The following is a 20,614-nucleotide window of genomic DNA, read 5'->3' as shown; positions in this document are numbered from 1 at the left end:
ATGATTACCGCCACCTGCTGGTGTGGAGTGTAACAGCTACTGTTAAAACGACAGAAATATCATGACTTCTCTTCCGTACTTACCCTTAACGAAAACGTTCTCTTCTATTGCAGGGGGAAGATGAAAAATAGGAGAATTACACTTTAAACAAAATATCATAAAGGATTAATACCGAAAATTACAGTATATATTTTTATTTCTATTTTATTTTAAAACAATTTTAGTTTTTTAAGCTATTGGTCTTAACCATCTTAACCCTCCTGTTATCCTCAATTTTTACTGAGCTGTGCATTCCTCTATATGTCAGCTCAACCCCTATGTTGTGTGAATCACCAATGTCTTCACAGGACAATATTTCCCACCCCACATTACAGCAAATATCAATGTTCTCATGGCAAAGAAGTGTCCCCCCTGTCTCATGTTGTTTGACCTATCAGAAGTTCTCACAGTACAACAGGTATGGTGATGTCAGGTTAGGGCCCCAAAGCAGAGGGAGGTTTTTCTAGATAATACAATTGCATGTTACATGGACCTCAGTATCATCCAAAAACAACCAAAACAAGTATGTGTAAAAAGTAGATATTTCTTATGTTTTAAACAGCTCAAACAACCATGGGTCAAATTGACCCCAAGGAACACAGATGTGTATAAAATGTATGGTGGACATTGGAACATATCATCATATACATTTTTCTGTTATCCCAGTTGTCCCCTTTGAATTAGGAAAGTCATGAAATATGAAGCAAAAAAATATGTTAACCATATTTTTAGAGACGTTAAACATTGAATGGTCAAATTGACCCCAAGGATAACAGAAGGGTTAAAATGCTGTAATATCTCTTGCACACCTAAGGAGAAAACATCTTTTGCAGATTTAATGAAATAATATTCCGCACTTTAATTGTTATTTGTGTGGATTTTAGTTCTTTATTTAATGTCCCTATTTTCTTTTTGTATTTACAGACATTGGTAGTTATACTGTTTACTTTGTTCTATTCTTATTCTATGTTTATGTTTACACACCATCAAATAAAAATACATTATCCTTATATATGTTAAATATCATGGTATAAATACAAGTCAGATATATTTATCATTGCAGTTTATTGACTTGTAATTGCTCCATATTTGTATGAATTATACAAAGTGGTTGTTAAATAAGTAAATATGCAGGTAATCAAAATAATTTGTTTTTCTTAACACCTGCTTCAAGTGACATTCAACAAACAGAACTTTAGCTTATTTATTTATGCGATTTCAAGCAGCAGAACTGTTTCATCACCAGGAGCGTGTCCAGACTTTTTTATTGGGGCACAAACGTATTCAGGGATGGCATTAAGTATGTGCACACACAGACATGAATGGGCATTTAAAGGACATTTAAGTACTTGTCCTGCTTCCACTAATCATTTTCTGAAATTACTTCCACTTAAGTATCATACAGAAGTTTTATTCCTGTGCCTAATTGTTAAAACTTACACAAATAATTCAACAGAGCTGCAACTTATGTATCTGCTAAGCTTCATCCTTCAAGGACTCAAAAAGGAGATATTTTTCTAAAGTAGTATTTAAATGTACAATATTTAGAACATGTATTTCTGACAGTGAAACAGTGTAAAGCAGTTTGCATGAATTTTTGATGGACTTACTCCTCGTTTATGCACCTGTCTCATGATATACTTTGTAGAAGTGCAAAGTATTTTTCTTCAATTATAGTACCAACATAACAAAATGTGCTACTGCTTTGTTTAAATACAAGACAAGCCACTGCCAGTCTTTTACAACACAGAACAACTACTTGACCTTAACGCAAGTCCCGCCCTTGACAAGCAGAATATCCAATCATAGCCTAGACCAACCCTGGAGTGGCCAATTCCAAGGAGGGCCACCCCATGTATATGTTAAGGTTTTTGTTATATATATATTATATATAATATATTTTCTTTATCATGACCATATTATTAAAGTTTCATAACTGCATTTAAAGGCCAGAGTAATAATAAAATATAAATAAAAAAAGAAGATATCTGAGTTTCATCTTTGATGAATGGATCAGTCTTCACCTTCACTCATCTTTTAGCTTTGGTACCCATCTTTTGGTTGAGAGTATCTGCTTTTCTCCCATCAAAATAAAGTTTATAAATTAGAGGCTTAAAGAGACATCACAGTTTTCTTGCAAATCTGAATTTAAGATTTTTTGTATGACTTAAGAAATCAAGTTTTGTTGTTTGCTTCATTTGCAAATCTGTTATAACGAGGATTTAGCCAAACTTAACCACTTATTTAGTGAAGTTTTTACACTTTGGATTTCAGTGTCTTTACTGTATTATTCCTACTCATCTAATAATATCTGAGTCTTTCCACATCAGAGGAAAAGAGAAAGAAGTTCTGATGTACACGACAGACTTTCCGGTAACACAACAGGTGAGTGACTTACCGGTAGAGGTTCCCTCATTCCTCTCCACACGCATTATGATATTTGTTTGCGTGTGTGCGCGCGCGCAGTGGTATCTGGCATGTTTCCTGGTTGTGAACAAAAATCGAAAGTCAGAGAGAAACTGGTTCACATGCTGACTGAGCCTGAAGAGGAAGCAACGCGGAGACAGGTAACACATTCATGAGGACACAAATAACACAGAACTATTTTTTAAAACATGAGATTTATAAATTATCAATATTACATTCTAGTATCTTCTTGTGTTTATAACATGCTGTCTTGTGTGTGATGTGTTTGGTGGATGTCAGGATGAGTCAGTGGAAGCAGATTCAGCAGCTGGAGATCAGACTCCTGGAACATGTGGACTATCTGTACGACGATAACTTCCCCATGGACATCAGGCAGGGCTTAGCTGACTGGATCGAGTCTCAGGACTGGTGAGTCCAGCTCTAATATGCGAAACATAAATAAATTACAAATGAGCTAGCAACTTTGGCAGGCTGAGCCTTTAAATTAAAAGATGGTCATGGCATACAATCTGTTGTATGTATGCCATGTTATGTAATGTTCCCTGAAATGTATTAAGGCAAAAATGTATCTTCAAAAAAATCACTTGACCAACAACGAAGGAAATATATAACAATCACTTTAGGCTTTATTGAAGGGGTTGACAATTCATTTAAGGACCCGGTGTGATATTTCTATGCTACAGATAGGGTGGGAAATCTATTTTAAGCAATAATTAACAGAAATATTTATTAATATTCTCTCAACATCTCAACAGATATATAGAGGAATTCATCTGACACGTACAAAATCTAGTGTCTGTGGTCAATCTGCGCATGAAATTAGTTTGGCATAGCCAGAGAAAAATGAACATAATGCTGAATAATAAAATAATCAAAGTTACAGATTTAACCAAAAAACAGTAAAGTCAAACAAATGAGAAGTAAGGTAATTCTTTGTTAACCTGTGAAAAACTGGATTTGTATTTACCACCAATGGAAGTGTGGCAAAGTGTGCCACGACATGCAACACTGCACTTGCTGGTTGTTTGGGGGCATGTGTTATGATCAATGATACTGATTTCTTCAGAGGTGTGCCACCATTATGGACCAGTTTTCCAATGACATGAATTGTTTGCTGAAGGCAGGTGCCACTTGACGGTGAATAGCATGGTGTGTGCCCACTGAAAGCAGCATGGCACAGCTGATCACTTGTGTTGCAACAGTCCACTTCAGTGTGCAGAGCATGCTGGAATACCTCGCCATGCAATCCGAGCTGGTTCAACAACTTTTATCCCTCATCAAATTAAGATCACTGGGACAAAGATAACAGAGATTTATGGTTTACTGTGGAGTGCTGATTTATTTAAAAAGACTGCAGTTCATCAAGTGACCAACAGAGGTGGACATCATGGCTCTCTTGGTGAATTGGACCCTCAATATCAGGACTGTCAGACTAATGCCAGTACCTCCCATGTTCCACCCCCATGATGCAGATGACAAATTCTACTGGCACTGGTAATAATAACCGGCATATGAAGGGACACATATGCGTACCATGACTTACCATCGGACAGGCTTTGACCTAGGCGCTCCTGTATGATACCATACTTACATTTCTATAACTCACCACAGAGGAGTCTTCAGGCCACTGAGACCACCTGTCTTTTTGTTTTGTAAATGCAATATCAGCCATTCTCCTCAAGAAATCTCCTTAACATCACACCCTGTCTGATTTTCAGGGACACAGCAGCTAATGATGAGTCGATGGCGACCGTGCTTTTCTCTAACCTGCTATCTCAGCTGGAGCAGGTGCGCTTACAGGAACAGAACTTCCTGCAGAGACACAACATGAAAATCATCCAGCAGCAGCTACAGGTGAGTCAGCACCTTTATGAACCTTCACTCCGGTTTTGTCATGGTCAGAAACACTGAATGTAAAAAAAGATGGATGACATGACAACTCCCCAAAAGTGCTGCCAAACACCTGGAGCTCCCCCCTACTGACTGGCTGCAGTATAGATCATAAAGCTCTCCTCCTTGGTTCATTTTTCTCAAGCAGGTTAGCTTCCTCTGTGTCTATCTTCTTACTGCCTGGTAAAACTTTCCATCTAACTCATCATTCTTCCTCAAACTCATTCTGTCTTTGGTGAAAAGTGTTTTTAATGTTTTTCCTTCCAAATCTTGGTAAGAGTCACTTTAAACCACCTTATTGTAAGATTAAAAAAATGATCCCGAAACTTTTAGCACCAAATACATCTGCCCTGAAACTAAACAATTGGGGGCGGCTTTGGCTCAGCAGTGGAGTTGGTCGTCTCACTTGAAAGGTTAGAGAGTCCAGGTCCCTTTAAGTCCATACCTTACATTGCAGCCAATAAAGGTACAATGTGACATTTACTGTAAGAGACGCTTTAGGTGGTCACCTCAAGACTAGAGAAAGTGTTATTTTAAATAAAGTTTTTTTACTGTTAATTCATTGCTGGATATGATTTCTGCAGGGCCCCTGAAGTCCCGTAACTGGATAACTTTTCATCTTGTACTCTGAAGTTATCTTGTGCACATAAGATTATTATCTAGTAGGAACAAGTTAGTGTCTTTTGAAAATGATTTATTATTTTGTGTATTTTTAGTATGAATACCTTAATGGATTTTGGCTGCTACGTGTGTAAAATAAGCGCCCTCTGCTGGGCATACTTGAGAGACGTATTTCTCCCAGTACAAGCTTCTAATCCACACAGTATGTTTGAGAGAACCTCTGAATTTGATATTTAACACAATGCTAATTTGCTGAGGCGTAATTTCCACATTTAGCTCTCCAAGCTGGATCATAGCTCGTCATTAATCTCTGCGTTAAAGGTCACTGACCTGCTTCTAGTTAAATGATCTCTTCCACTGTTTCCAATAATGTCTTAAGCTTTAACTCTCACGAAGGTAGCTATAGAGATCTAAGCCTGTGTTGTTATTAGAATAGACAGCGTGTTATCTTTTGCAAGTAAGATAAAAACGTCTACACACAAGATGAAAATGATCCCCCTGCATGACTTTGTGGGCTCTGTATTCTTTGGTAAAAAGCACTTTAAAGACTTTTTTCCCAAATGTTAGTATGAGCTGTATGTTCACTTTAAACTAATTCATTGTTAGATTTCAGAATATTTGACCGCCAATTTCTGTCATTCCTGACTCCATTAAAAAACATACATTTTTATCTAAATGGTAATCTTTTTTAGGTTAAACCAAGCTTATTTTCATTTAAGGTCATATAAAACTATATAAAACATAAATGTATCTATCATTCCTCTACACTTGCAGCCATGTTTAACAGTGTGTGCATGCTGAAACCACCATTAAAAAGAAAAGTTGTACGCTTCATTGAGGAAATTTAGATTGCCCATGAACTGGTGTCATCTTAGCAGCAGTGGATTGGAATAAGAAGAAGTAGTTGTGGTTTGTGGTGTACTAGAGATAAAAGGGAAGTAAAATTAAATGGCTGTGCTTTGACATTGGGGGCCACGTTGAAAGTATAAATGCCTTTTTTGTGTCATTTTTCAGCCAGCTATAGATTAAGAGCGTCAAAGCCAAACAAGTGCTGATCTGACATTTAGAGTTTTCCAGAAAATGATTGGTTCATCTTACATGAAAACACTTGCGCAATAACATTTGTATGTTCCAGAGACAACCTTTTTGTGAGTTTTCAGGGTGTAAAGTTTGGTTTCTGAGCTGTACAGGATGTTTGGTTGACGTCGGCGACCTCAGTTCATATTAAATTCTGTAAAACACATGAACCTTTGCAGAACAAACCCGAGAGGCTTGTACCGCTGTTTCCTGTTCATCTGAATGTGTCACAGTCCCACTTCACTGAGGAAGCAGTCACTCCTCCTGTGTGGTAGTGGAAGGTGTTTGTGGGTTGCTGTTGCTGTTGTTGTTGTTGTTGTGATGTATGAGTGAAAATTTTAAAAGAAGCACATAAAACACAAGACAATAACATTGTTTGAGTCTCTGTGTGTCTCATCCTTTCTGAATATTTCCATCAATGAAACCTCGCTCTGATGCACACAGTTGACATTTGTTTGATTTTGTGCTGATCTAATGTAAAGTCAAAGCAAAGAGTGATCTCTGAAGGTGTGTAACAGTAAAACACAAACATGACGGATGCTTCCAGGAGGCTTTTAATCTGGACAGTTCAGGTAACAACAAAAAGGGAAATCAGCTTGTGAATGGAAGCTCTCAGAGGCTAGAAAAACAAACTAATCTGCTGCTTGCTGGTGCAAAAGGTCATCATTGTTCCAGTAATGAAAGTGTGTGTAGGTGTGTGATGTTGCATCCTCAGTCAGCATTCTGGCAATGATGCCAATGCATGAAATCATGAAGGCGAGAAAAAATTTCCTCTTCCCACAGTAAATCATTTTTTACTTTTCTTAATTAGTTTTTGACGACAGAACTCCTCTGCAGTCTTTGTTGAAAACTCCTGCAGACAATGTAAATCCTGCGGTGATGTAGACGCAGTAGGTGTGTCGCAGAGGGAAAGTCTGAGGCTGCTTCATATTTAAGATGAACTGCATGACCAGGAGACATTTCTGCAGTTTATTTTCTGTTTTTGATTTGGAGAAAGTCCTGTACTGAGTGAAGAATACTCTTTTTTGTATATTGTGTTTCTGTCTTGTTCAAGACAGTATTTCGCACAGGTGGGTTTGGTTCTGCAGGATGTATCCGTGCAGACTTCAGTGAGCGAGAGAGTGGTCGAGATTAGGAGGCAACAACAGTCTAGATTACTGACCTTTCTACAAATGCTTTGTTGAATGTATTTGTAGAAAGCCGCAATTGATCGAGGCTGGGAGTCAAACCCGTGACCTCTGCGCTTGTGTACAGTGACTTTTTACAAATTTTACTCATCTAATCAGGACTGTTTGCTTCCTAATCTCACCTACAGTCAGTAATAATCTCTGCTGTGATGATGACTTCTCAGGTGTCTAAAATATTCATGGTGATAAAGCTTGAAGACTTGTTTCCTTCTCTCTGAGTAGTTGCAGCAAGTTTTACAAATTGGACTCGTGGATGAATCAAAATTGGACATTCTTTTGGAAATCAAGGACACGCCTCCTCCACTCATACATATAACCAATCAAACTCTGTTTTTATCAACATTATACAGAGTGTCACAACTTTTCGGGGATTCGGGTTGTTAGTAAAGTGACTAAAAGCAAGGCTGGTGCTCTGATCAGTCATCGCTGTAGATTGATTTTAATAAGCTGTTGTGCAGACTGCCACTAATGAATATGTTTGTGGGTTTTTTTCCATAACTAATTATAGAAACATCCTCCACATTAACATTATGGTTACAGGCTATAACTGCCAGTTAGAGAACTGGTTGTACTCCAAGGATCTGTGCACACCTTTGAGGCATGCCTCCTATTTTGGTTGCCAGTATGACTCACAGTAAGAGCGTCCTGAGTCAAGTTTGGCCTCATTCCTCCTCCTGATTTACCCATGAGGTACTTCCAGTAAAAACCTCACACCTCTGAGTCTGAGAGGACCATTGATAACAAATCTTTGAAACTTCCTCCTCCTCCTCCTCTGGGTCTTGTTTCCTTGAGATGGCCAGATAAACCAATTATGTAACAATGAACAAAAGCTGCGTCTCCTTCTTTGTATGTTTTTCTTCCAGTATGTGCTCGGGGTGTTGTTGTAACCGTGAATATTCTCTCTGTATGTGCAGATGAAATACAATTCCACCCCTGCCGTCATGGCCAGAGTTATCTCCTCCTGTCTCAGGGAAGAGCGGCGGATCCTCTCCAGCGCCTGCATGCAGGAACAGGTTTGTCACTTTGTCTCTCTCAGAGGGAAAGTCCCTCTGCTGCCTGAATAACAGCCACTGATGCTCGTAAACATGAACCGCTACCAGGAAGACAATATCATATAAAGTACACGCCCATGTTTCCAACCACTTCACCTGACTCCTGAGAAACTGTTGCATGTCCTCGTTAATCAGGCTGAAGCAGAGATACTGCACAAATTACGCAACATGGAATGATAACAAGGGATGATTCTTCTAATGTTCCTCCTGTGAGAAGTTTTTAACTGGCTTTAAAAGAGACTGAAATCAACACTGTTCAGTCTGCATGATCTGCAAACACAAACAAGCAGGCAGCAACAAAACTGTTTCTATGCACTCATGTTTTAATCCCTGTAATCAGTGCAGCCAGATCGATGTCATATTAATTGATTAGAGAGATAGTTCTGTTTTTTTTAAGTGGAGTTGTATGAGGTACTTGTCAAAACTAAAAGTTTTAGCCACAGGGGATCCCGGTCAGTTCGGCCCCTTTGTTGAGAAACAGGAACGCAGGACCAGAGCTGAAAATATGTACCGCTCCAGATGGGGTCGGATACGAACTCTGAAGACATACTTCAATTCGGCTTCTCTTGTTTTCTGATTTAACTTCTGAAAACCGAAGAAAGCGGGTAAAACAGCAGCGTTCAGTGAGATAGGGAACTCTGGATGGTGAGTGATGCAGATACTGACTGTTATCAAGTCCCACTCCTGACAACAGGAGCTCTCTGTTTGTGGTCTCACAGTTTACACACCTGAACCTTCAGGTAACTTAAAATCTCTCTGCTATCCAGTTAGCTCCGAAGTTTCTCTTCTCTGTCCTTCTTCTGTAAACTCAGGCTCATAAAAGTGTCCTCTGTGTCTACAGTAAACAGTATGTCCTCAATGAATCACTCAGTTTTTAGTTTGGTTGTATTTTTGTCTGTTTCGGACAAGAGATTTGACCACAGTGCATTTACATTGACTTTAGTGTTCAGTCTAGCTTCTGTGTCGGGCAAAACACTTACTACTAACAAATCCATCATATGGCCCAACCTCAAAACAAACTATCCATCTAACAGTAGGGAGAGAAAGTGACCAGAAAGTTAACTAATTTCTCCAACAGGGTCCTCTGGAGAAATCACTGCAGAGCTCTGTGGCATTTGAGAGACAGAAGAACATGGACAACAGAGTGGGGATTATCAGGGGCAGTGTGCAGGTAACTTAAACTCACTGAGAAAATCACAACAAAGACTTTTTCCTACATCTCATTCAGAAAATGATATCATAAGAACCATGTTTGTCTTTGTGTAGCTGATGGACCAGGCTGTGAAATACATCGAGGACATGCAGGACGACTTTGATTTCCGTTACAAGACTTTGCAGTCTCGAGGTAAGCCCTGAGCATGCAAGCTGAGAAAGACATTTTTAACAGTGTGATCTTTCACTACCGCAAAACCTTCAGTGCCTGAAACACTGAAAAAAAGAAGAAAAGTGCTCCTTTCTAGAAATGTGTGTGTGTGTGTGTGTGTGTGTGTGTGTGTGTGTGTGTGTGTGTGTGTGTGTGTGTGTGTGTGTGTGTGTGTGCGCGTGTGTGTGTGTGTGTGTGTGTGTGTGTGTGTGTGTGTGTGTGTGTGTCAGACTCAACAGATAGGAACTCAGAGATGATGAAACAAGAAGTAACAAGACTGCAGGAAATGCTGAACAGGCTGGACTTTAAGAGGAAGGTATGTGTTTGTTTCACCAGGTTAAGCCCCGAAAAGCTGTCTCCAAATATAACCTCAGTGTGAGCAGATTAATATGACCCCACCGACTATTCATGCTCCTTCCCCTTTTAAGAGGGACAGCGGGTAACTGGAAGCTCATCTAGTTCTTAAATAGTCACAAATTTAACAATTTACATCCTCTGAAAAGACGTCACGTTGGGCCTCAACATCTCAGACTGAGCTGTAACCACACCTCCTAAACACAAATAACCCATCTGAAGTTTTTACCTGTGTTACGTTTGTGTTATGCTCCTGAAAAACTGAACTAAATAATCACAACATCCCTGCTCACCTTTACTTTCACAAATACCTCACATTAAGACGTCAGTAGAAGTGAAATCAGCTGCTAATAACACTTTGGTAACATCTGAAAGTATCTGATATTTACTTCACCTGGGTATGAAAAGTATTTATTTAAGTGATATTTGTTGTACTTGTTTAAGTAACAGTACAACATAATAAGTAGCTCTGTCTGCATGATCATCATCATCATCACTGGACGGTGATTTTCTGCTCCTAAAGTCACTTCTGGATTTCATCTGATGAATCAGAAGCTTTTAAATCACTTCATGATGCTCTTCTTTTCTTCCTTTTGTTTCATCTTCTTTGTTTTTCATCATCTCCATCCACTTTGTCATCTTCTTCTTCTTCTCTGTCTTTTTCTTTTTTGTTGTTATCTTCTTCTCTTTTCTTCGACTTCCTCTTTCCCCCTCTTGCTCCTCGTTTTCTTCGTCACCTTTTATCATCAGCTTTTTTATTTTTCTTGTTTGTCACCTTATTTATCTTCTCTTTTTCTCCTTCCTCTTCTTGTTGAACATCTTTGTCTCCTCTATTCTTTTACTTCTTTTTCACCGTCTTGTCCTTGTTTAGATTTTTATTTTGACTTCTCCGTCTTTTCCCCCTCTTTTTCTTGATATTATTATTTAATACAATAGTTTCTGTGAACAACATTAAAATTATTAGACCACTACATTTCTCCTACCTTAGTTTTTTTGTCCTGGAGATTCTAAGTGAAATGCTCTGAAGTAAAAGTGTAAGTTTAAGTAAAGAGGAAACATTGAAAATACTGTAACAAAGAACTTTTCATGACACCGCTGGTTACTTCCTCCTCCAAATAGTTTCATTCTTATTTTATGATATATCTTTTAATTTCTACCCTTTGTCAGGAGATCCTGGCAAAGATGGATGTAGTGGTAAAGGAGATCGATGACCTCATGACCTCTCAGCTCAACCCGGAGCTGCAGGACTGGAAGCGCCGGCAGCAGGTCAACGCCATTGGTGGTCCGCTGCTCACCGGCCTGGACCAGCTGCAGAGCTGGTAATAGGACAAATATTTACTGGAAGCATCATTTTCATGTTTATTTTATTTTGTTATGTGAAGGTTAATAAGTTTAAAACCCCCATTTGTTCCCTTCTTCTCTCCTCCTGCTCCCGTCCCCTCTCAGGTTCACGCTGATGGCTCAGAGTCTCTTCCAGATCAAGAGGCAGCTGGACAAATTGGGAGAGCTGGTTGTAAAAGTCACCTATGAGGGGGACCCCATTCCCCTGCAGAAACCTCAGATGGAGGAGAGAGTCAAATATCTCATCTACCACCTCATCAAGAGGTACCTTAAAAAACATACAACACAAAACAAGACAAACATTAATGTTATAAGCTTTAGCAGAGACTGAGTTTTATTTGATTCAACTGTTTGATTCATACACTTGGATTGTATATAGAAGACTGAGATTAGTTGTTTCTGTGAGGTGTAAGTCAAATGACACATGTTTAATTTTTCACAGCTCGTTTGTGGTGGAGAAGCAGCCGTGCATGCCCACACACCCACAGAAGCCCCTCATCATAAAGACCGGAGTACAGTTCACCACCAAAGTCAGGTATGGTTTTGTGATGTGATGTTTTTTCATGATTTCTGACGCTTTATTTGGACTTGCACTACCACCGGGGATTGTCGAGCAGCCTGCATTTACATTTTCCAGGGCAAAGATGCTCAAAGAGTGATACCATGAACAAAAGCAGGACAAGATTATTGTGGAAAAAACACTACTTTCACAAGTAACAGAGAAAATCAGTAAAGAGTTATGAGGTACCACTTTGCAGACAGGGGGTGCCAAACTGAAAGCTCCTAACGTTAGCGTTGTATGCTTGTGTGTCAGTGTAAAATAGTGATGTTGTTTTTTTCTGATTCCTCTCAGACTCCTAGTCAAACTACCAGAGGTGGACTATCAGCTCAAAGTGAAAACAACATTTGACAAGTAAGACTCTCTGTGTTAGCTTTTATATCTGAGCCAAGATGTTTACATGAAGTATTTAAACCTGTTGAGTATTATATATCTATCTGTAGTGTGTGAGTGACCTCAGACATATTAATGGTGATCTAAATTTGTGTGTGTCTCTCTAGGGACCTCCCCTCCGGAAGAGTGTGAGTACAAACAACCTCAGCACAGAACATATATTGCTGATATTTAACTTTAACCCTGATATATATATACACACACACACACACACACACACACACACACACACACACACACACACACACACACACACACACACACACACACATGTATATATATAGATATGTATATAGATATATATTAAAAAAACAACAAAGCACCAAGTTAGCAGGTTTCAAGAATAGTGGCAAACAGTGCTGACACGAGTTTAGACACTCACTCATACTACCTCTCTAATTATACGTTTTTCATACAACAACTAAAGACCTGTCTTTTGTCATTACCTTTCATTAGAGGGGCTTCTATTATTTTCCATATTCACTGTAGAGATATATCAAAAAAGTTAATCCTGGAACCGAGTCATAAAGTTCAGTTTACTGGAACCAAGTTCTGTTCTTTATAAAAGTAAGTTATGTGGAAATAGGAGCTTTTAATTTGAAACTGCACAGAAAGATTTTATTTCTAAGAAATCAAGAGACAGATTTAGATTTCAGATTTCTGGAGCAATAGTTGCTGTTTTGGATCCTGCGATTGAATTTGATGAATCCATGAGGCTGGTTTGTTTGACCATTTTTTCATCCCCTCAGAAGTCGTCAGTTCTTCATCCTGACAAACAACACTAAAGTTATGGACATCGAGGATTATTCAAACGGCTGCCTCTCTGTGGAGTTCAGACACCTGGTGAGATTTCCCCCACTCTGCCTCTCTTTATTTATTCTTATACATCACATATTATCAGATGATTTCTTTCAAAGAGATAAAGGAGATGTGTTTTTCTTACTATTTAATGAAAAGCAACCTCTATTTCTTCAAGTTCGCACTCAGCACATATTATACAGTACACGGTTTCACTTGCGCTTGGTTTAAGCATTAAATTCATGCCCCTTTAAGACAGCTGACATTGTGTTTACATTTTACAGCAGCTGAAAGAGAAGAAATACATCAATGGCACAAAGGGGAACGAGGCAAGACTGGCTACCTATTAATGACACAAGTTCTGAAACATTTCATACCGTAATGCTTTATTGTATTCATGTATTATTTTCTGAGTGATATTAAATGTCATTGTTTACACGCTTGTGTGTTGCAGGGTCTTCTCTCTGTGACAGAGGAACTTCACTCTCTCAGTTTTGAGGCGTGCTTCACTGTGCAGGGTCTCACCATTGATCTGGAGGTCAGAGACAGCTTACATCATACATACACAATGATTGCCTTTCGCTGTTGTTTTTGTTGCTGGTGGTGGTGCAACCATTGACTGTATATAAAGATGGATGACTTGTGTCCACCTCCTATTCCTGTTCAAAAGTGAAACCAAACTACTCCTTTGACAGGCACTCACTTATTGCACATTTGGAGCCTGTGCAGTCACTATCATTCATGTTCTCACCTTATTCGAAACACACTTTTAGGGTTAGTTCAGCTTGAAGCAGACTCTCATGTTAATGGAGAGTTCAGAGACTCTTGTATTAGAGTTACGTTTTCTCTAACCTTTCCTCCTGTCCTCTGCTGATCCTGTGCAGAACAGAGCTGTGACTCCTGACATCACTTGTGCATCAAAGCTTTTCAGAAAAATGAACACTTGAACATCAATCAGCATGATGAGAGCTAACAACCGCATCGACCTGAATAAAAGACACATTTTGTCTTTGAAATACATTTGAATAAATCGTGATTGTCTTATATTCTGGGTTAACATAGAGGCGGTGTACTTTATGACCTGTTCTGCAGTCGGTCAGTAGGTGGCGCTCCAAATGGTTTGGCTTCACTTTTTGGGAGCGGTCATGTCGTCCATGTTTTTCTACAGTCTGACTGTTCAGCCTCCTTACTGTGTGTGCTTTCTTCCAGACGTGCTCTCTACCTCTGGTGGTCATATCCAACGTGAGCCAGCTGCCAGGAGGCTGGGCCTCGGTCATTTGGTACAACCTTCTGACGGACGAGCCCAGGGTGAGTAAACACACTCTGATGGTGTTTGTGTTTGAAATTGTACACTATGACAGCACACACACTCAGTTACCATTTAATTAAAAAGATAATAAAACCTAAATAGTGCAGTCTTACACTCCCAGAAAACAACAAAAAGTATAACAAAGTAAGGAAATAATAACTTCAAATGGATAAAAGTGTGTGCCAACCGTGCAGTAAAATATTCACTGTCAAAAAATCCTACAGATGTCTTAAAAGTAGTTTGACCCAAACAAACCCAAGAACATTTATCTCATCCAAAAAAGAAAAATTAGAACTGTTTGCTTAAGAGATTGGGAGTTTTTACTAAATTTAGAAACTACCGGTGTCAAATGTGACGATATGTTTAAGAAATATCTCTTAAAACCAGCACAACCACACAAAACAAGAACATTTGTCTTCACAGTAATACAATATTTAAGATTTATTTTGTCATTATGTTGAATCTTTTTAAATCAAGCTTCCAATACTCTCAAATTTACTTACAGAAACAGCAGATTGTGCTTTGAATAAATTATCCGCAGTAAATGTACTTTGACTGGAAAATAATTTGGCTTTTTTCAAAGACCTAACAATCTTGGCAGTTTAAATGAAATGAACGACTTTAATACAACAAAGTGTCCAAAAGTGTCCCTCATGGAAGAATTAAAAACAGCACAGAGGTGAGAGAAGAACCAAAAGAACAAAAACATGTGAGTAAATGTTGACAAACTGAAACTAAAAATAGCAACAATAAAAAGATAGAAATAGAGCGCTCAGATGACTCTGTGTTTCCTATAAGAGAAGTTCACTTTTATGGTTCTGTATCGTAATGGGAATACATGATTATTACACTGAGGTGTAAAACTGACAATACAACAGTGACATCCTCTTGGTAGTGATCTTTTTTTAACATGGAAACAGACAAAAGAGAAGAAGAAACTGACTTTGAATTAGTGCTCATCAAACAGCTTTCTGATTCTGGTTATCGCAGTAATTTGATTATGGTTTAATTACATCTGAAATGTCTTGTACATTAAGCAATCTTTCAGACAAAAACAAAGCATAAATCTCTCAATTTAAGTATTTTAGATTTTCAGAATTGGAATGTATTTCCCTCGTAGTGTTGAGTTACAGTTGAATTGATGTGCATTATATTAAAATTTGCCTTCCACATGCACACTTCCTTCCTCTTCACCTGCTTCCTCCTCATTCTCATAATCCACAGAACCTGGCGTTTTTTGGAAACCCACCTCGGGCCACCTGGAGTCAGCTCTCTGAGGTGCTCAGCTGGCAGTTCTCCACTTTCGCTGGTCAGGGCCTCAACAAGGAGCAGCTCAGCATGCTGGGAGAGAAGCTGCTCGGTGTGTTTCTCCTTCAGTTTTCAAACTGCTGAATAAGAAAAGATAAACATGAAGTCTTATTAGACAGCTTTCTAACACTTTGTTACAAATCTACAAAGAAAATATCTACATTTAGCTAGAAGCATGATGCACTCCAAGACTTGATGTCTGGATGATCAGTGTTATTCTGCTGCGTTTATGTTCAGGGTTTGTGTGTTTTTAATTTTGCATCCTTTTGCAAACACGATACTCTTCTGAAGCGTGTTCTGTTGTATTTGTTTTAGACTTTTGTGTTTTCGACCTTGCATCATCTCTAAATTTTCTTCAATTGTTTGAGCAGTTGCAGCATGTTTCTCATTAAGTAATGTTTGTTATTCCCTGTCTTTGTAGGTCAGCATGCCTCCTGCAGTGATTATCAAGTGTCCTGGTCTAAGTTCTGTAAGGTGAGTCATACAGGAGCATACACTGAGCTTTGTCAACTATTTTACTACTTTTTTAACTCATAAAATAAACATCACAGAGCATTGAAAAATACTTGGAACTTGTTTTATTCACAAGTTGATTAAAATATTTTAAAAGGGAAATTCTCTCAAGAAGCTAACATTAAATGATGCCTCCTTTTGTAACCTGTGGGGTCTCCCCCTGTTGGCCATTACAAAGAATGCAGGTTCAAGTCACTTCCACGTTGGCTACATCCTCTTCTTACACACAGTTTGTGGTACCATAAAGTACTTTGCAGAGTCATTTCTAATACATCCGTGCCATCTAGTGGCTGAAAACAAACCATCTCTGATTGTTGAGCCTGGAAATGTTCATGCTTTATGCTTTATTTCATATCAACATTACAAATTTAATATGAAGTAAGCATCAAAAAGTCCCTGTGTTCATTTTCCATGTGTTGGTTATTCCTTACAGGAGAATATTGCAGGAAAGCCCTTCAGTTTCTGGATGTGGCTGGACTCAATCCTGGAGCTCATCAAGAAGCACCTGCTGCCAGTCTGGAATGAGAAGTAAGCCCCAACATCACTGAAGTCACATCTCACCTCACTGTGACCCATCCCAGTACATCCCTGCCATTCACATAAACTTTATAAAAGAGTTAGAGACAGACTCAGAGCCTTAGGATGAAGGCAGCCTTAGGATGCAGAGGAACTTTAAACCTGCGCTCTTTCTAATAGCCAGCAGGGGGCGACACTACTTATTGCAAAGGTGTTTCCATTCTGTCTCCAGTTGATGAAACACCAACTTTACTTCTCTCTTGATTAAATGCCTCAGTGAGCACTTCATGGTCTCTGAAGCATGGCTACTAACTTTAGAATCTAAACTATAAAGAAATATAGAAAATGCAGCAATTTATTTATCATCCAGCTTCAGTTAGCTTAAATGCACATCAACGTCAATGTTTGTTAAAGTAAAAAAATTCAAACAGACATCAAAGTGTGACAGAAGACGAAAAATAACAAGATAACTAGTTCAAAGCTTAAAAAAGAATACAACTTCTCTTTTTCTAACCCCACCCATGCAGCTACATCATGGGCTTTGTGAGCAAAGAGATGGAGCGCACCCTGCTGAAGGACAAAGAGCAAGGCACCTTCCTCCTGCGTTTCAGTGAGAGCCACCTCGGAGGAATCACCTTCACCTGGGTGCAGCACAATGAAAATGGTAGGCTTACTTTCATCCTACATAGACATGTATGGAGATTGTTCTGTGTTCTGGTAGAAGTTTCAGAGTTGTATTAACCAATCATGTATCATCAGGCTTTGGTGAATGAAAGAGAAACACTGTGTGAAGAGACTGAGTGTGGAAAGTTGAAAGAGACAAATTAAACACCAGAAATAAACTTATTGTAAAACCAACGATGAAAATCTAGACAGGGACTTTAACATTACTCCAAACTAAAAGTCAGCGGCAGAGTGTACCTGCTGAGTGTACGCCTGGGTGTAACCTTGGGTCTGACTTAGAGCTGAAAGTAACAACCGACCTGAAGTTAAGCCCTGTGCATCAGTCAGACTTCAGCCCTGTTTGTGTTACATCTGGATTCAACTAGAATGGAGAAGGTGTGAGTTTAGAAAGTCAGACTAGTCGGCCTATTTAAGGTAATAAAAATAGATAAATGTCACAAAATAAACCTATGAATAGAAAACACGATGGTTATGTGTCTTGTTCAAAGGATAATTGGATAATTGGACTGTAAACAAAGCAGAGCGTAAAATGTAGTTGGGCTGGTCATTTAGTCATCTTTCCAGGAGCACATGTTGTCAGATGATATCTGATAGGTTCAGATTGAATGCTGACGTCTACCTCCTTGTTGTTCCTCAATCTAAAAAATGTTTTTTCCAACAGGAGATATGCGGTTAAACTCTGTGGAGCCGTACACTAAAAACCGCCTCAGCGCTCTCCCTTTCGCCGACATCATTCGAGACTACAAAGTGATCTCAGACGGGGTCGTACCGGAGAACCCGCTCAAGTTCCTCTATCCCAACATCCCCAAAGACGAGGCCTTCGGACGGCTGTACAATAGTCAGCCGAGCAAAGGCAGGAGTGCAGAAACATTTCTTTATTCAGAGTTTGTTTTTTAAACACTCGTTTTAAATATTTGTCTCTTGATTACTTCACGGACTAATGTTAATCTGTGTTTATTTTACAGTCCATCCATACATACCATCCACCCTGATCCCCATCTCAGAACTGCGGTGAGTCTACTTGTCGACCATGTGAGACCCCCATACCAGTTCAAATATTGAAACTTCTAATCATAGATTAGAACCTGGCATTTAATTATTGCACCAAAACTCAAAAAGAGATGTTAATTATGACGAGAGACAGGGGGAAGATACCAAAGATCTGAGACTTGTTTTACTTTAGTCAACCACACTTTCATTGTGACAGAGATCGTATCAAAGATGAAAAGCTCCGTAATCCTCAATGTAATCAAAACAAAGAGTTATTAAAATACTCATCCCCTGTAAAGTTTTAAGAAGTCAAGAAATGACAGTGGACACCCACACCATTATTGTAGTCTGTTAACTTTTTAGATAAGATTGGTATTTTGATTCGGGCTTTAATGAGGTCTCTAGGTTTTATCCAACTAGCCTCAGGTGCAGACTCAAAGTACTGCAGTTTACATGTCATTAGGAGGGCTGCTGTTATTCTTACTCAACACAAGACATCCCTGTTTGCCAGCTTGGAGCTCAAGAGCATCACGCTTTATCCACCTATCACAAACAATGACATACAGCTCTGAATACAACAACAACAGCTTAAGAAGATTTTATTAAGACAATACAACATAACCATATAATAATGTGTTTTCTCTTACTTCCTCTGTTAACACAGCTCTAATGTAAGCACCTCATCGCCGTCCTGTCAGTCTCCTGAACCCCCGATGACTCCTGGAGAGTTCGACATGCTGAACGAGCACCTCTGCTTCGGCATGGACACCGTGAGTTAGAACTTCCAGTTTGTTTGACTGTAACGCTGCTGTTATTAAAGACACACGAGCAATAGTTTTTATTTAAATGAAACAAACAAACACAACCATAGTTGCAATAGAAAAATAAAGAACAGAAAAAAATATATAAAAACGAATCTCCATACTCCCTTTGTGACATCCTGATTTTGCTCTCCTGGTTTAGTTGAATGCTTTTATAAAGAGCTGACATAGTAATAAGTTATCAGCACATTATAACAAAAATCATGCTGGAAAGAATAAAATTCCACTCTTTCAAAACTCTGCTGCTGTTTTGTGTTGTTTATCTCTGATGAGTCATTTTCATATTCTTCTGCTTATGTTATTTCCCTTTTTGTGTTTCAGATGAGTTCACCATATTCAGAATAACACCGGACGACACGTACATCGCTTTTTCAAAGGTCAAGAGTTTTCATATAGGCTCGACTCGGATTAGAGTTATAATCTTTATCATTATAAATATTAGTAAAAGAAAAAAATCTGTTAATTTTCGTTCTAACTCTGTGACCTCTTATTTTTTAAGGAAGTTATATTTAAATGTTTGCTATTTTTATACTTTCTGTTTTTCCTTCATGTTTTATTGATTGTATTCAGCTGAACTTATTATACACTCAATTTTATTTGTTCTCATTTTCTGTACTTTTTTAAAAATGTTGTGTTCCCTCAAAGCACTCTCTTTTTTAAGTGTTATATGAATAAAGTGTCTTATTAATATACTTTTATTTTTTATTTTTTATTTTATCATAATTACATTTAACACTCACCTGTATCAACTTTCCTTCAACCCCGAAAGGTGAGCTCTTCTGCCACCTAGAGGCGACAATGAGTCACAGCTATATTCATAAAAGTTTTCAGAGCTTTAATTTTGAAAGCAACCAGAAGTAGAGCACTTCATCTTACTATTTCAAGCTTGATCAAATGTTAGAGTTTATCGGGAACCGTGTCATTCTCCGAGAGTGTTATTATGGTTATTATCTGTATACGTCATACAGCTTGCTCGGCCTGTTTTTTATGATGCTGCAATAATAGAAGAGTTTGGACTGTATTAACTTGGATCAAAGTACTGAATAAAAAAGATAAAATGATATTAACTGGAGGGGATTTAACACGTTTCACTTGCTCTAAGACAAATTAAATTGATGAAGTGAAGTAGTAAACAGTAGTTGTAGGTACACTGTAAAAACGTATAAGTTCTCTCAACTTAGAATGAATGGTGAACTAGTTGCATGAATTATTTTGAGTTCTAACCACTCTTGCTGTTTAGTTGTGCTAACATAAAGATATAAGTTCAGGGTACAAAACTAATTTGCCCTGCTGACTGATATAGTGTTCCTAACATATAAGATCAAGTTGTAATAAAAAAAATATGAAGTTTTCTTGACAAACTTTGCCTATT

At 38.5% G+C, this 20,614-nt stretch overlaps 1 protein-coding gene across 5 annotated transcripts; it reads left to right on the top strand.

Moving 5' to 3' along the window:
* The first annotated feature begins 2,066 nt into the window (after window positions 1-2,066).
* LOC117820702 (signal transducer and activator of transcription 4-like) lies at window positions 2,067-20,303 on the top strand. Of its 5 annotated transcripts, XM_034694581.1 has the most exons (25): window positions 2,068-2,424; window positions 2,506-2,606; window positions 2,746-2,874; window positions 4,185-4,320; window positions 8,156-8,254; window positions 9,372-9,464; window positions 9,560-9,638; window positions 9,887-9,972; window positions 11,178-11,329; window positions 11,457-11,615; window positions 11,794-11,886; window positions 12,205-12,264; window positions 12,411-12,431; window positions 13,053-13,146; window positions 13,386-13,430; window positions 13,556-13,639; window positions 14,311-14,409; window positions 15,635-15,770; window positions 16,140-16,192; window positions 16,665-16,759; window positions 17,275-17,411; window positions 18,093-18,284; window positions 18,397-18,442; window positions 19,086-19,191; window positions 19,564-20,303. In XM_034694581.1, the coding sequence occupies exons 3-25, from the start codon at window positions 2,747-2,749 to the stop codon at window positions 19,585-19,587; spliced, it is 2,217 nt and encodes a 738-aa protein (XP_034550472.1). In that variant the 5' UTR covers window positions 2,068-2,424; window positions 2,506-2,606; window position 2,746; the 3' UTR covers window positions 19,588-20,303. The 5 variants fall into 5 exon arrangements, with proteins under 5 accessions (XP_034550475.1, XP_034550474.1, XP_034550472.1 ...); XM_034694584.1 differs by having other exon boundaries at window positions 2,067-2,606; window positions 13,056-13,146; window positions 13,389-13,430; XM_034694583.1 differs by having other exon boundaries at window positions 2,067-2,606; window positions 13,389-13,430.
* Window positions 20,304-20,614: the final 311 nt, after the last annotated feature.

The sequence above is a fragment of the Notolabrus celidotus genome, chromosome 10 (assembly GCF_009762535.1).
Source record: "Notolabrus celidotus isolate fNotCel1 chromosome 10, fNotCel1.pri, whole genome shotgun sequence".
NCBI classification, from domain to species: domain Eukaryota; kingdom Metazoa; phylum Chordata; class Actinopteri; order Labriformes; family Labridae; genus Notolabrus; species Notolabrus celidotus.
The sequence above is the reverse complement of the archived record's forward strand: the minus strand, read 5'-3'. Positions and strand labels throughout refer to the sequence as shown.

What these genes read in the sequence shown, in the direction of transcription:
- LOC117820702 (XM_034694581.1), top strand. Translation starts at nt 2,747, where the DNA reads ATGAGTCAGTGGAAGCAGATTCAGCAGCTGGAGATCAGACTCCTGGAA. An exon ending in CTGTGGAGTTCAGACACCTG is followed by an intron (nt 13,147 to 13,385) that starts GTGAGATTTCCC and finishes TACATTTTACAG; the next exon opens with CAGCTGAAAGAGAAGAAATA. An exon ending in ATCCCCATCTCAGAACTGCG is followed by an intron (nt 18,443 to 19,085) that starts GTGAGTCTACTT and finishes CTGTTAACACAG; the next exon opens with CTCTAATGTAAGCACCTCAT.